This window comes from Asterias rubens, chromosome 7, assembly GCF_902459465.1.
Source record: "Asterias rubens chromosome 7, eAstRub1.3, whole genome shotgun sequence".
Lineage (NCBI taxonomy): Eukaryota > Metazoa > Echinodermata > Asteroidea > Forcipulatida > Asteriidae > Asterias > Asterias rubens.
The window spans coordinates 11,907,198-11,922,823 of NC_047068.1; the positions used below are offsets into that span (position 1 = coordinate 11,907,198).

The 15,626-nt window shown below is 36.4% G+C and overlaps 2 protein-coding genes across 3 annotated transcripts in view; one reads left to right on the top strand and one right to left on the bottom strand.

Moving 5' to 3' along the window:
* On the top strand, positions 1-1,350 carry LOC117292961. Its single transcript, XM_033775142.1, has 2 exons — positions 1-368; positions 976-1,350. The coding sequence occupies exons 1-2, from the start codon at positions 6-8 to the stop codon at positions 1,174-1,176; spliced, it is 564 nt and encodes a 187-aa protein (XP_033631033.1). The 5' UTR covers positions 1-5; the 3' UTR covers positions 1,177-1,350.
* Positions 1,351-4,540: 3,190 nt separating this feature from the next.
* Positions 4,541-15,626, bottom strand: part of LOC117293046 (transient receptor potential cation channel subfamily A member 1-like) — a 30,205-nt gene continuing 19,119 nt past the window's right edge. For both annotated transcript variants that reach the window (XM_033775260.1, XM_033775259.1), the window contains 14 exons: positions 15,294-15,463; positions 14,173-14,317; positions 13,658-13,759; positions 12,916-12,986; positions 11,210-11,381; positions 10,596-10,706; positions 8,896-9,062; positions 7,604-7,664; positions 7,289-7,357; positions 6,924-7,097; positions 6,457-6,525; positions 5,788-5,901; positions 5,256-5,368; positions 4,541-5,071 (listed from right to left, as the gene is read on the bottom strand). In XM_033775260.1, coding sequence (XP_033631151.1) covers positions 4,939-5,071; positions 5,256-5,368; positions 5,788-5,901; positions 6,457-6,525; positions 6,924-7,097; positions 7,289-7,357; positions 7,604-7,664; positions 8,896-9,062; positions 10,596-10,706; positions 11,210-11,381; positions 12,916-12,986; positions 13,658-13,759; positions 14,173-14,317; positions 15,294-15,463 — 1,671 coding nt within the window. In that variant the 3' untranslated portion in view covers positions 4,541-4,938. The remainder of the gene's footprint in view (positions 5,072-5,255; positions 5,369-5,787; positions 5,902-6,456; positions 6,526-6,923; positions 7,098-7,288; positions 7,358-7,603; positions 7,665-8,895; positions 9,063-10,595; positions 10,707-11,209; positions 11,382-12,915; positions 12,987-13,657; positions 13,760-14,172; positions 14,318-15,293; positions 15,464-15,626) is intronic.

The following is a 15,626-nucleotide window of genomic DNA, read 5'->3' on the forward strand; positions in this document are numbered from 1 at the left end:
CGCCCATGAAGTTATCACTTTCGTCGGTTTTGAGAATTCAAACCCTTAATAAAAGCCTAGTTATGGCAAGAAGGGTGCTCTCAAGTCAGATTTTACCTTCTTATATCAATAACCAAGTGTCGAGTCATACATCAAGACATTTGATGCAAACTGGAATGCAGCAATTAAGATTTAATAGACTTTCTATGCTTCACGTTAAATCGCCATTACCGTTCACCAGTACCAGTAGAAATTCACTGAGCATGTTGAGTGCACATCAGCAGCGGTTCATGACAACCGGCAATGGGCTAACAAGTGACATGCTACGAAGGGAAATGGAAAACCTCAGCGATCGATTTATGGAAGCAAAGGAACTTTTAGATGATGCAGTAAGTGGAACCTTTAAAGTTTTTAACAACTTTACTTTACTTACTAAGCCCTGAGTGAAGGAAATATCAATAATTTGCAGAAACTACCTAAAAAAATAAACAGTCACACAGTGTGACCACGATAACCGATATAAACTATATAAACGGAACGGACCTAAGTCTTGAGTTGAGTTATTTGTAGCTTTTATTTTTAGACCTTAGAGTAGGCTTTATAGTCATTCAATTTAATATGTCAGTTTTGAAATCGGCATCAATAAACAAAATTATCAATATAGTTTTATTAAAATTTTACTAACGTTCAACAAAAGAAATTGAAGCTTCAATAAACAATATATATGCAATGCAATTGGCTCAGCACCACCTCTGTAGACCCCGTGTCTTGTTTGTGGATTGGGTTTTTCATTCCCTACCTAGCCTGGGACTGCGTGGCTTTCCCTCTTTGTGAGGGGTTTTCCGCCCCTCCCACGTCTTTACCTGAAACTTCCTCATTGTCTTATAAGTTGGTGTGATGTTGATAATTTACCTACTATAAATTCAGATACAGAAGTTGTAAGCTTTCAGAATCAACAAATATTGATGACCATCTTTCATTTGTTTAATTTCTCAGAGAGAATCCATGGGAACTGTTTACTTTAATGACGATCTTGAAGATGCTGATGGGGCTGTGGAGGAGACATTGAAAGAATACAAATCTCTCTTAGCTCGGTTGAGTGAGGAGCAGAAACAAACCGTTATGAGGACTATTGGACTGAGGATGGAGGAACTTTCTGCACAGCAAATAATGATCAGAGAGTCCCTCAAAGATTAACGGTTGAGAAAACCAACTTTTTGTTACTTCTTGGTTTTGCTTGTCTGTAACCTTTGTGTATGATTAAGAATGGACCACCACACCTATCCACCAGTAGTCCAGTGATTAGACTTGCAATTACAAGGGTGTGGGTTCGAACCCTACCAAGCTAACCCTGTTCCAGTGATTGGACTTCTGAACTTGCAATCACAAAGTTGTGGGTCCGAATCCTACCAAGAACTTGCAATCACAAAGTTGTGGGTCCGATTCCTACCAAGCAGAACTTGCAATCACAAGGTTGTGGGTTTGAATCCTACCAAGCGTACCACTGATTTCACAAAGACTAGAATTTAAAGGCAGAGGACACTATTGGTAATTACTCAAAATAATTATTAGCATAAAACCTTTCTTGGTGACGAGTAATGTGGAGAGGTTGATGGTATAAAACATTGTGAGAAACGGCTCCCTCTGAAGTGCCATAGTTTTCGAGAAAGAAGTAATTTTCCATGAATTTGATTTTGAGACCTCAGATTTACAACTTGAGGTCTCGAAATCAACCATCTAAACACAACTTCGTGTGACAAGGGTGTTTTTTCTTTCATTATTATCTCGCAACTTCGCTGACCGATTGAGCTCAAATTTTCACAGGAAAGTTATTTTATGCATATGATGAGATACACCAAGTGAGAAGGCTGGTCTTTGACAATTACCAATAGTGTCCACTGTCTTTAACAGTACTGTGGTCTAGTTACATGTACTGAATCACAATTCCTTGGTTTGTTCAGTTGATTTGTTCAATTCATTAAACCAATGTTTGTATGAGAGATTGGCTGTTGCCAGCTTGGCAGGTACACGATGTATATCCCCTTTGTTGGAGCTTACTTTGTTCCTATGAGAAGATCATTTATACAAACAACCACGCCCTCTCACTGTAGAGTTAAAAGTAGGCACATATTTTTGCCAACAGTTAAATTTGAGGCATATTAATTTTGTTTTCATCATCTACTGTGACACGAGTGCAATTACACGTGTATTTTATGCCACACAAACCAATTTTGTTGTCAAAGACATTTTTTTATCGAAGCATTATGGATTATTATTATTAATTTTGGTGGGCTGGACAAAATGACTTGCTTTGGTTGTTAGGAATGATAAAAGCTTTTGAAGTTCCAGTCAACATTCTTTAGTAATGTATGTTGAACAAATCTCACAAATTGAAACAAAACATTTGTGTGTAAAAAAAGTGTGTAAAAGAACCATTTAAGGCAGTGGACACTACTTGATTACGAGTAATGGGGAGAGGTTGATATTATAAAACATTGTGAGAAACGGCTCCTTCTGAAGTAACGTATGTGTGTAAAATAAGAACTATTAAAGGCAGTGGACACTATTGGTAATTACTCAAAATAATTATGACAATAAAACCTTACTTGATTACGAGTAATGGGGAGAGGTTGATATTATAAAACATTGTAAGAAACGGCTCTTTCTGAAAGCACACAACTTTCTTTCATTATTATCTAACAACTTCGATGACCGAATTAGCTCAAATTTTCACAGCTGTGTTATTTTATGCATGTTGAGATACACCAACTGTGAAGAGTAGTTTTTGACAATTACCAATAGTGTCCACTGCCTTTAAATTCTGGGTTATTGTTGTAAACAGGGAACAAATTAAGTAGTGTGGTAGCACAACCGTGAACATCTAAATAATCATGAAGCGATGTCAAATAAATCAGGCAAAAGAAACTTGTGATGTAAGAAATTGTCACCTGTACGTGTACGGATATTATACAAATTGATTTATGCTGGCAATATTAAGCAAGCAGACTAATAACGTTTTCTCTCTTATAAAAACAATAAATTATGAAAACAGGGTGGAATGAAGACTTTAAGTTTAGTATTTTATTTCAAAAGATCTTCGGTTATTATTATTGGTTAATAAATAAGCAAACATTGTAGCCATGGGCTTAATTGTGTTTAATAAATATTCTAAACTAAAAATTATTTGTGGCTTAATTGTGTTTAATATACAAGTTGAGAAAAGTGCACAAAATATTCTAAACTAAAAATTATTTGTACAAAAGTAGTTGACTTTATACAAAAACTTTTAAAACATTTCTTCCTTGGGTACTTGCATGTTCCAGCCACGTTCAACCCAAAGTCATGAGTATTACAATCACAAACTTTGTACAAATTGGGAATGGAGAGACAAATGTTCCAAAATTTAAAATTATTTGGACATAGTTGTCATGATACAAAAACTTAAAATACATGTACTGGTATTGCTTGGGGTACTTGTATGCTTTGGTTGTGTTCTGCACAAGTTTATAAGTACTATTTTTACATTTTTGGTGGAAATTTGTTGGACTTTCGTTTGTACAATTAGCTCATGTGGTCGTCAATTTCAAGAGCTGGTTTGTCATAAAATAACCCAAACATTCTGAGTGCATGTGTCTTTGTGTGTGGTCAAAATGGTTTATACATGACGGTGAGTCAGTTTTCCAAAATGTTAAATGGGCGCATGACGTCACACCATCGCAAATCATACTAAACGGTACCCTACTGAGAATGTATTTACAAAATCCACTTCCTGGATAAAAAGGTGATGAAGTCTCTTGGACTAGAATGTATTCTTACAAATAGGGTTGTACAATTTTACATCAAGTTAAAAAGAAGAAAAAAAAGAAACAACCAATAAACCACAACTTCAAAATTCTTCTTCTTGCGTATAAAGCTCAGTCTCCTGACGATGGCTAGAGCAAGCTAGTCGAAACGTTGAGACCAATTCAGAACTGACTCCGCGGCAGTACAGTTAATTACGATCCTACAAGCTAAAGTAGTAGTCCAGTCTAATTTCTATACCATCCGCCCTGGTAATAGTTAAAAAGCAGGACAGTTCTTTTCAGAACTGAGAAGTCTCCCGAACGTCCGTTTATCTACTCCGCGGCAGTAGAATAAAGCAAGACAGTTCCCTAAGAACAACTCTACCTGGCAAGTAGATACACACATGGTGTTACCGCAATCCAAATATACATTGATACCTCACCATGCAATGCTTCAAATCCTATATGCGTATAAAGCTGTTCATAATTTGGCTCCTGTATATCTCAAAGGCCCCACAGCCTTCGTTCTTCTTCACTTTCATCAGCTACCCGACGCCTTCGCTCTTCTTCAATAGCTCATTTCCAGCTTTCCCGGGACCCCGCACCATGACACGCTATGGCGATCAGGCCTTTTCAGCCATAGCTCCAACACTTTGGAACAAGCTACCCACCCAAACCCAAGCAGCTCCTTCATTGGACACTTTCAAATCTCAACTTGAAACCCATCTGTTTTGTCTATCTGGTTATAGCGCTTAGAAACATCCGTATTTAGCGCTCTATAAATGTTGTAATTGTTATTACATTGTATTATAAAAAAATAGAGATTTATGTGACATCTCACGAGATGGTACAGTTCCATAGAGCTAATGCAGTTCTGACACGTTGCAACCCTTTTAAAAACTCTCATTGTGCTTCTGTCGTTTTGAAGTAAACACACATTTTGGTAGTGATGGTAAAGTAGTTACGTTTAATTCAACAACTGTAAACTTTTAATCATGAAGGTCGTTTCTCAAACGCTAGTCTTCTCTCAAAGCACACAGCGAAAAATACTTCGCGCACCTAAAGGAAACAGTAAACATGGCGTACATGTCATGACATGAGAAATTGGGAATATGTACACAGGATAAAAGAGTCTGACGTCATAGGAGAAATCCTTGGGTTTCCAGTAATGCTTATTTCAATGGAGAATGCTGGATACAGTTTCCTTATAGGATAACGCATCCTCGAAGTCGTGCTTGATATCAAATTTTTCGGTGATCTTCTTCATGACGTCTGTGTGTTGCTGGAGAACGATGTCCATTATACTAAGTCTGGAAGATAAACAGTTACATTAAGAGCGTGAATGAAAACGTTGAAGAACATAGAACATTACTTGCTTGATCGTCACAACTTACTCGTCGTTTTATGTTGCAGCACACACATTCAATTCACAAGTTTACTCAGTTAAAGATGCTTCTTGTTTTCCACAGCAAAGCTTTAAAAAATGACACTTACGATCCGCGAATTTGCCGAATATCTGCTGTATTGTCAGGGGCACATTGGGATGTATCTTCTTCCTCTCTTGGTAAGAAGGGTGAGTCCTCGTCCCCAAACAGTAGGCGTTTTAACTGCAGGGAAATAATGATGGTTGCTATACTTAAATAATTTGTTTGTTATTTCACGTTCATTTTAGCTTTAATTCGTTTCAACGTAAATTTTGTTTGTTTGTGGCTTTTGTTTTTGCTTTATTTTCTTTTGTTTTGTATTTTAGAAACGATCCTCTTTGTCTTCTGTAAATGCCCCATATTGGTTTACTCCGTACCCATTACAAACTGTACATTAAATTATTTTCATTTCATTTTCATTAATTGTTCTACCAGTTCTCGACTGTCTTTGACGTAAATAATTGTACTTGGGCCTACTTTGTTTATTACCCCGTTGTCAATATTGAAACAAAATGAATTTAATTGATTGAATTAAATGAAAGAAACTAAGTGTTACAGAGTTGATGGAAACGTTAAAAGACAATTTAAACGAAGTCACTTACCTTCCCGCGCTTTCCTACTGAGCGTCTGTTCGGTCTAGCCGTTGTTTTACTCTTGTGTAATCTACGAAGTACAACAGCGGGGAGTTTGGTCTCGTAATCCCATGATAGAGAAACCTGCGAAGGATCAAGACATTTGGACTCTTGCCTATTAACAAAATGTCCAAACCACACCAAGTACAATGTACATTAAAGGCAGTGGACACTATTGGTAATTGTCAAAGACTAGCCTTCAAAGTTGGTGTATCTCAACATAAGCATAACATAACAAACCTGTGAAAATTTGAGCTCAATCGGTCGTCGAACTTGCGAGATAATAATGAAAGAAAAACACACCCTTGTCACACAAAGTTGTGTGCGTTTAGATGGTTGATTTCGAGACCTCAAGTTCTAAATGTGAGGTCTCGAAATCAAATTCGTGGAAAATTACTTCTTTCTCGAAAACTATGTCACTTCAGAGGGAGCCGTTTCTCACAATGTTTTATACCATCAACCTCTCCCCATTACTCATCAACAAGTAAGGTTTTATGCTAATAATTATTTTGAGTAATTACCAATAGTGTTACCAAATTGGGTTAAACGAACAAAACAAAAAACAAAACATGTTAATTGTCTGCATCTTCTTTGATATAATTATGTAATATGAAACTAATTACTGTCACTAAAACTTACAAGATTACGAAGCCGATCCATATAGGCAGTTCTGAATATTTTCTCAATATCACCAACTGCAATACCGACCTGTAGAAAAACATGGAAGACCACACGATACATAAAAGATAACAACTCAGAAATGTATACAGTTAATACAGGTAAATATTAAGTCTTTTTGAATAGGCATACGGAATTAGTTTTGGTGGAATATTTGAGTAGATTTGTCAACAAGATATTTGTAGAGTATAACGACAACAGCAACTTCATCATCATAAACATCAACAATATCAATGACAGAACATCAACAACATCAACATAAACAACATTCAACAGAACACGAACAGCAACAGCAGCAGCAGAAACCACAAAAGCAACTTCAGAATGCAGCAGCAACAAGTTGCAGCATATAACAGCAGCGACAACAGCAACAAAACCAAAGCATCAATACAAGTTTACCGTAAACAAGATTTAACATTAGCTCCTACCGTTAGATTGATTAAGACAATCGGCATGAAGAAGAGAAAGATAACGAAGATGGTGTACGCGACTGCATCAAATGGTCCTATGGGATCACTTTCAAATATATCGGCTTTGTTGAGTTCACCAAGTGTCATGACAAACGTGGTGAGTAGACTGCTTGGTACGTCCTTGAACGAAGACTATGGAGGAAAATAAAGCAATCATTTACAAAAAGTGGTTAGTAGACTGAAATCATTGAATGAAGACTACGATTCAATCAAAGATATCAAATATTTGAATAAGGATGATTTTGATTAGGCCAGACAAAGTTTATTTGAAATAAAAATTCCTTGATGCTAATATAATCTTAGCTAAATATTCCAATACTTACAAGTCGAGCGAAGCAGATGTAGAAACTCACTCCAAATGCTATTATGAAGAATATGTAGACGGTCATAGCCTGCAAAAGACATCCAAACACCAAACAATGTAAGACAAATGTATCTTGGCCTATATTCAACTTCTCCACTTTTACACTGCTTATAGGGATATTTAAAGCAGGATTCAACATTTTTTTAATGCATAAAGTTTGCATAATATGTGTATACTCAAACCTTACGTATTTCATATTATTTGAAGAGAAAGTCATTTGAGTGTATTTGTATTAAAATAAAAAGTGAACAAGCACTCAGATTATTCATTTTACCTTCAAGAGAGATCTTAGTGTTGTGAAGAACATTCCGACGTACATTCCGAAGAATGGCAAACTAAATCAAGAAAACAAGTTTAACATTACGGTATATTACTATTTGTAACGGTCCACCCCGTCTGGTAAATTCCTTCAAAAAGTTGTTATAGATTAGGCCTGTACTATAAACTCGACTATCAAAATAGTTTTATATAGATTTAAACATATATATTTGATATTACTGTATAGGTAGATCTGAGATTTTTTTATTTTTTTAGAGATGTTATTTTTAATAAAGCGTCTTACATAAAAAAAAAATCTCAAATCGCTGTACATTTTTTTTACATTAAAAACATTAAGCTAAAAAGAGATAAGCAAAATTCAGCAAGATTACATCTTACAATAATACAAACAATGAGTTAAAACAACAACACAACAGTGAGATACACCAATACGAGTCAATCAACTGTCACACCACAAGAAAAGGCAATAAATTAAAAAAAATCAAAGATAATGTCTTTTAAAGGCAGTGGGCACAATTGGTAATTACTCAAAATAATTATCAGCTTAAAACCTCACTAGGTAACAAGTCATGGGGAGAGGTTGATGGTATAAAACATTGTGAGAAACGGCTCCCTCTGAAGTGACGTAGTTTTCGAGAAAGAAGTAATTTTTCACGACTTTGATTTCGAGACCTCAAGTTTAGAATTTGAGGTCCCGAATTTGAGATCAAGCATCAGAAAGCACACAACTTCGTGTGAAAAGGGTGTTTTTTCTTTCATAGCTATCTCGCAACTTCGACAACCAATCAAGCTAAAATTTTCACAGTTTTGTTATTTTATGCATATGTTGAGATACACCAAGTCAGAAGACTAGATTTTGACAATTATCAATAGTGTCCAGTGTCTTTAAAAATAAATGCTTTGAGTTGAATTTAAAATACCAAAGTTGATGATAGTTCTTTAATAGAGTTGGATCATTAATAGAAAAAGTCCGATCCCCATAAGACTTGCTATAGGCTTTGGGCCATCTAAGGAATAATTAAGTTTAACACCATCACAAGTTCTAGTACGAATATGAGAAACGTAAATTGAAACTAATCCTGAAAGATATCGTGGGGCCGATTTACCTTGATGAATAAGTTTTAAAAAACAACACAGACAATTTTATACTCAACACACACTTTCTTCTGATTCAAGTTAATTTAGGTTTACCAGCTGCGGTTGTATTGGAATTGAATGTTTGTGATTCCCATTGTAAACAAGAACAACAAAATACAAAGAATTTAGCGAGGAGAACAATTATCTTACGGTTGAAGGTACGTTATAAGATGAAGCCAGATGCAATAATTGGCTATAACTCCAGCCTGCCATTGAAGAGCACACGGTGGCTTCAATGTTGGTAGAACGAACATTATACAAACAACACATAGGCCAAGAGTAAAGTAGTTGTGGAGGTGCATCCAGAACGCAAGTTTCTATAAATGGAATGAATTTTTGGAGAAAAGGCATTAGTTCAATAAGTTATTTTGACCCCTTGCACAAGCGGAACGCACATCCACAAAATGAGCGTATTCAACCATTGTGTGAGTCAAGGTAGAATGATACTGTACATTATAGCTGTAGATTATGTTACGAATCTATACTTTAGTGTTGATTTGTAACGAATACACAGTTAAGTGTACAGGTATTAAGTGTACAGTTAATTTTAGATTCGTAAAAAGATTGTTTTACTAACAAAAACAGCGGACATAATTATTAAAGTGTAAAGTGCACTGCGAACTGTGCCAAGTTATCGACAGAGGAAAGTGTTATGACCCAACCACTGTCAATAAAAATAATTGAGAAACATTGTGACAATACATTCAGTCAATCAAGAGGACAATGCAGTCTTTGTTTTCCGTTTTGACAGGTTCAAAAATGTATCGATCTTCTCGCCCCTAACTTCAGGTCGAGATAATCAATTATTATTATTATTAAGAAGTTTGAAATACAAATAGTTTTAATAGCCATCGGTGATGCACTAAAATCAAGAATGAATGACCGACCCGTATTCTTACTTGGTGTATCCCAACATGCATAGAATAACAGATCTGTGAAAATTTTGGCTTAATTGGTCGAATTTGCAAGAGAATAGTGAAAGAAAAACACCATTTGAGATGCATAATAAAAGGCTTCAGCTGAAGTCCTTGTTATTTCTCAAAACTACGCTACTTCAGAGGGAGCCGTTTCTCACAATGTTTTATACTATCAACAGCTCTCAATTGCTCGTGAAGACAGACTATCTGCAAGGTCGAAACGTGAGTAAAGTGTTTTTGCATTTATACTACTGTAGTTTGAATGATTAGCAGTTTGCACTTAAGTCACTTTCCCACCATTATTATAAAGTTACATGCGAGTACATCAACCAAGTTGCGCAAAATGCGTCCGATGAGTCGAGACTATAACCAATCGGTGCACCTAAAATGCCCCACGTCGGTAGCATTGCATGGCAATTCTAAAATGACATGTTTACAAAAATGTAAAAATTCTACAAAAAAAACCAAGAGAAATCTGTACTAGCCTGATGTTTGCATAAAAGGTCTCACTACATCAATATACATAACATTGGAAAACAGACAATCATTTAAACATGCAAACATGCATCATTAAGACTTTGACAGAGCTGGCATTTAATAGAATCCCGGTATCTGTCAGTTCTGCATAGAGGTGGAACCAAATGTGTCATGGTGCTTTCCTCAAATGTCGTTATGTCCACAGTCAGTTATAAGAGTGGTGGGGGGGAGTATAATGTCTACATTATAGTTTTCAACCAATTAAAAAAAAAATTGGATGGCTCCTTATCCATTTAAATTATATTATTTTCATTTCATTTCCAATAACTGTTTCTGACTGCCATTGACTGTACATAATTTGTTAACTACCCTTTTTTTTTTACACCAATATGGACATAAATGTAGATTGAATTGTTAATGTTGTTGATTGTGATAATATCCCCCAAATTCTCTTACCTGATGCAGCATATCGGTGACTTTAGACAAGCATAAAAAGCCGCAGTAAATTAACACGGCAAATTGGGCAACGATTATTGATGCGTCACTGAATCGAACCACCTCCCCTGCCTGTGGAGAATTAATGAACAAACATTGGTACTTTCCAGTTAAGATACTAAAAGTTAGAAGCAATGTTAACTACACTTGCTTACAGGGGTGCCCTTTTTTGTGTGAATGTTTCAATAGGAGTTCATGATAATACAACGCAGTGTTAGCGCATAATAATGTGCCCAAGGCGCTTCAACAAGGACAAACACTTTTTTTAGCCAGGTTTTGAAGTTGTTTTATGATTTATGCTTCTTATAAGTGTTTACAAAGTGAGGTGCACTCAGCCGCTAACGATACGTGCAACTGTGTTCTTTCACATAAATAACACACGGACCAACGTCTTTACGTACCGTCCGAAGGGCGACAGCAACCAGAAGGGTGAAACCAAAGCGGGGAGGGAGGGGTAGGTGACATCACAACAATAATACTAATTAGTGGTTTATTGTTTCAGATATCGGTGACCTTATACAAAAATTACTAAATTATTGCATTTTTCTCATGGGAAATTATTATTTTGTACCTACCTCGTTGAATACATAAGCAGTGTCGTTCACATCGCGTATAATGCAGCCATTGTTATCCAGTTGATTTTCAGAGAGTATTAACTCACACGACCATGTGTAGTACAACAGGAACCCAAGAAACATGAGGTAGAAGGAAAAATCCACTGTGTAAAATGGGCCTGCAAATTGAAACCTGAAGTAAACAAGAAGTACAAACATTACAGTGAACAGGTCTGACTATAGCCTGAACATCTGACGCCAGATACCAGCCTCCAGCGGACGTCCAATTGTACCCTTGACCTCGCTCACAGAGATTCGCAGTCAATTCACACGTACATGAACGCATACATGAAACAACACAACATGAAACGTACGCTGCAAGCAGACGGTTCAAAGTGCAGCTGACACCGACTCAGACCAATCATATTAACACTGACATTGAAAGCTAACGTCAGTAAATTCATCCAATGAAACCACTGATCCAAAAAAATCATGGCAGTCTCAATATAAGCTCCATTCTGGGCAGGGCAATGTGGATTTGGGCATTGAAAAGCTACTAAAATGTGACATTTTACTATTTTTAAGCGAAATATTGCTTTATGTAATGATAATAATAATAATAATAATAATAATAATAATAATAATAATAATAATAATAATAATAATAATAATAATAATAATAATAATAATAATAATAATAATAATAATAATAATAATAATAATAATAATAATAATAATAATAATAATAATAATAATAATAATAATAATAATAATAATAATAATAATAATAATAATGATTATTGCAAAATATATTAGCGCTTAAAAGTACATTTATAACAATAGTTTTAACTAATAGCGAGCTCAGTACATTATTGACAGAGGCTTTACGATCACAAAAGGCTCACTTAATAAACAATTGTGTTTTCAACCTGGACTTACATGTATCATGATTGTGATAAGTGTGAATATTGAGGGGAAGATTGTTCCATTTAAGAGGCGACATAATAATAAATAATAATGAAAACTTATAAAGCGCCAAAGTCCGCCTAAAAGACGCTCAAGGCGCTCCACAGAAAAACAATTTAAAGACACTGGACACTATTGGTAAATGTCAAAGACCAGTCTTCTCACTTGGTGTGTCTGAACATATGCAAAAAATAACAAACATGTGAAAATTTGAGCTCAACCGGTCGTAGAAGTTGCGAGATAATAATGAAAGAAAAAACACCCTTGTCACACGAAGGTGTGTGCTTTCTGATGCTTGATTTTGAGACCTCAAGTTCTAAACTTGAGGTCTCGAAATCAAATTCGTGGAAAATTACTTCTTTCTCGAAAACTACGTCACTTCACAGGGAGCCATGTTTCTCACAATGTTTTATACTATCAACCTCTCCCCATTACTCGTAATCAAGAAAGATTTTATGATGATAATTATTTGGAGTAATTACCAATAGTGTCCACTGCCTTTAAAAAGCAAAGCTAAAAAACACTAAACTAGGTAATTAATCAACAAACCTAAGAAATTCAAACAACAAATTGATCTTTCCCTATAATATTTTGAGCTGAATCTTTGAGTAACTTCCAAAAGTGACTGAGTAGATGTTTGCAGTGTCCAGGAAGGACTGTGTAGTGAACTATAGTGGTGGATAAGATCTAATAAGTGGGTAGGAGCAATACCATGGCTTCTAGCTTTGAAAGTATTGAGAAGGTTTTTTGAAGACGCTTACCATTTTCTAGACAGTATATGTTGTGACAGTTCATGTGATAAGAGGTCTTCGCGGTTGAACATGGCCATTGTCTGCAAAACAAACAAAAATCAACAGAAAATGTGACGACTATGTAGGGCCTAATGTTTGTATCGAACAGGCACAAGCAAGGTTCTTTCGAATAGAAACACATTCTTTATCTAGCAAACTTCTCTTTCATTACTGGAAGAATTACAGCAGTTCCCCTTGAAGATCTTAAGTTGGTGTGAAAATATTCTTAATAAAACCCAATAGTTGCCGTCTAGCCAGTGACGTATCTAGTACGTAGCAGGAGTCGAGGGCACCATTTTTATAGTCAATATATGCAGATAAAATTGCAACAGATATATTTCTTTTTCTCAAGTATCCCCTGAAACCCTCCCTAACAACACATCAATGTTACATGCCCAGTTGTCGATTTCACCAAACTCTTCCTAACTTAGGATTAATCTTATGACTTAAACCGAGTTCAGTTCCGTATCCGAAGACGTAGGACTCATTGAACCCATCTTAAGTTAGGACGAGTAACTCGTCCTAACTCGAGATAGCGTTTCGTGAAATCGGCTGCAGTGCACCACCAGGGGTGCCATAATATGTTTGTTTGAGTATGGAGAACAATACAAAATTTAACCTGATATTAAAAATATACAATTCTGGATTATATCATAGCCTATCTTAAAATAATTTAAAGATTTTCAAAGAGTAAATGAAATTACAAACTTACCTTCAGTCCAAAATATCGATCTTTACTGCCCTTAAACCGTCCATGTTTTCCAATCTGGTGTTCATCGATTCCCGGATCGATATATTGGTGATCATACGTTATCTGAAATCAAAAAAAAAAAAAGTGTTTAAAACAACAGAAATAACGATTGTGCGATATTTACTTGCCAAATTGTAGCATGGTTGTAACATTTTACAAAATGTAACTCGTGTGAAAAGACAAACAAAATCTACTGTCCAAGTTCTCTTGCACAATCTTGTCAAACATTGCTACATTTTAAAACCATGCTAAAATACAGCAAGGGACCATGGTTAAATTGATGTCATGCCACTTAATAGGGAGGTGATCGACATTTACAGGGCTGGATATAGCCATATAGCTCATCTCAACTTGTTGGTAGAGCGCCGGCACGTTAATTCGGAGGGCGAAGGTTCAAACACCGCTTCTTTCTTTAACCCCCAAATCAACAACAATATTTATAAACACATACAAAATAAAACAGGCAGAGAACTCACAACTAGATCGGGATGTGTCGGATTCTTATGTGATCGCTCCACACAGTAATCCATTACAATCATGGCTGCATTCGGCATCTCTTCAATCAGTTTCTTCATCGGGGATAACCCTTGTTTATCACGGTTGCTCATTGCCGACTCCCACCTAAAAAACACAAAAAAAGAAACACAAGTCAGGTCAGAAACATTGCAGTGTGGCAGGAGATTCTGTCCCCCAGAGATTCGATTCCCCCATGGCTTGAATCCTCCTCTTCCAGCCCATGTTAATTTCCCATATTGGGGACCGAATCTCGGCCAATATGCAAGTCCTCCTAATGCGCATGGTTGGCAAACTCTAAAAACTCCCGGATCGGAATTGACCCGGTTTTGGGTCCCAGGGGCCCGGACCCATTTCTGGGTCAGTTTGACTCGGAATCCGTGTCAATGTGTCCCGGAATCCGAGTCAAAATCCCCGCTTTTAACCAAATTTCTGGTCACATTGACACCGATTCCCGGGTCACCATAACACGGATTCCGGGTCAACGGACCCAGAAATGGGTCTGGCCCCTGAGCCTTTGGAGTGCAGGTAAAGGATTAATGGGTGACATAAGAGTAAGTAACACTGGCAACCATCGTGGCGTGCTTAATCAATTCGGTACAGAACTATAAAACATAAAACAGTTTGTTCAAGTTAATCATGGCGGCCATCTTGGCAGATCCATAATTTTGTTAAACTGCATTAGGTTTCCCAACATGTATTGCTTTATAGATTAAAGATAACACTTGAGCATGTTCCTTTGAACTGTGGCCAAGAACCGATCTTTCTCGGGGTTGGTTCTCATATTTTGTTTTCTCATATATTGTTTTCTCTCTCAAGAAAGCTTGTTGTATCACGGTGGAGTAGCCATGGTTTGTTCAAAGTTATACCCTGGCACATTGATACCCTTGGTAGCTCTTTGGGTAATGAGGTTTGGCCGTATGCACTAGTAGAGGCAGCCATTTTGTTTGTACGTCACTGTTATAAATCACCTTACACGATAAAACATTAAATGTTGTTTTCACACCTTGAAGTAGCCTTCAGGCCTTGTGTGTCTATCGAATTGCATAATTTTTTTTTTTAAATAAAAAGTAAAAAAACTTACTGTGTGCTTGACAAGATGACCTTGCCTATTTCATCATCTCTATTTTGGATGGCGACGTCCAGAACGAATTTGTCTTCTTTGTTCTTATGGGTAAGCTCAGCACCGGCCCTTAGAAGCAGTTTGGCTGCTGGGTAATGGCCCTCTATACACGCAAGGTGTAGAGGAGTATTCTGTTAGATAAAATATGAAAGATAACAACAATTCAGTCAAACGATAATATGAATTATTCATTCCTAAAAACCTTCATATGTGCGTACTTTTAAAGCACCGCATGATCAATGACGTCATGAACCGCTACTAGCCTTTCACGGATTATTCTTCCTGAGTGGACGT

Excerpts from the sequence above, each read along its gene's own strand:
- LOC117292961 (XM_033775142.1), top strand. The coding sequence starts at position 6 with ATGAAGTTATCACTTTCGTCGGTTTTGAGAATTCAAACCCTTAATAAA. Across the intron at positions 369-975 it reads AGGAACTTTTAGATGATGCA|AGAGAATCCATGGGAACTGT; the intron begins GTAAGTGGAACC and ends TTAATTTCTCAG.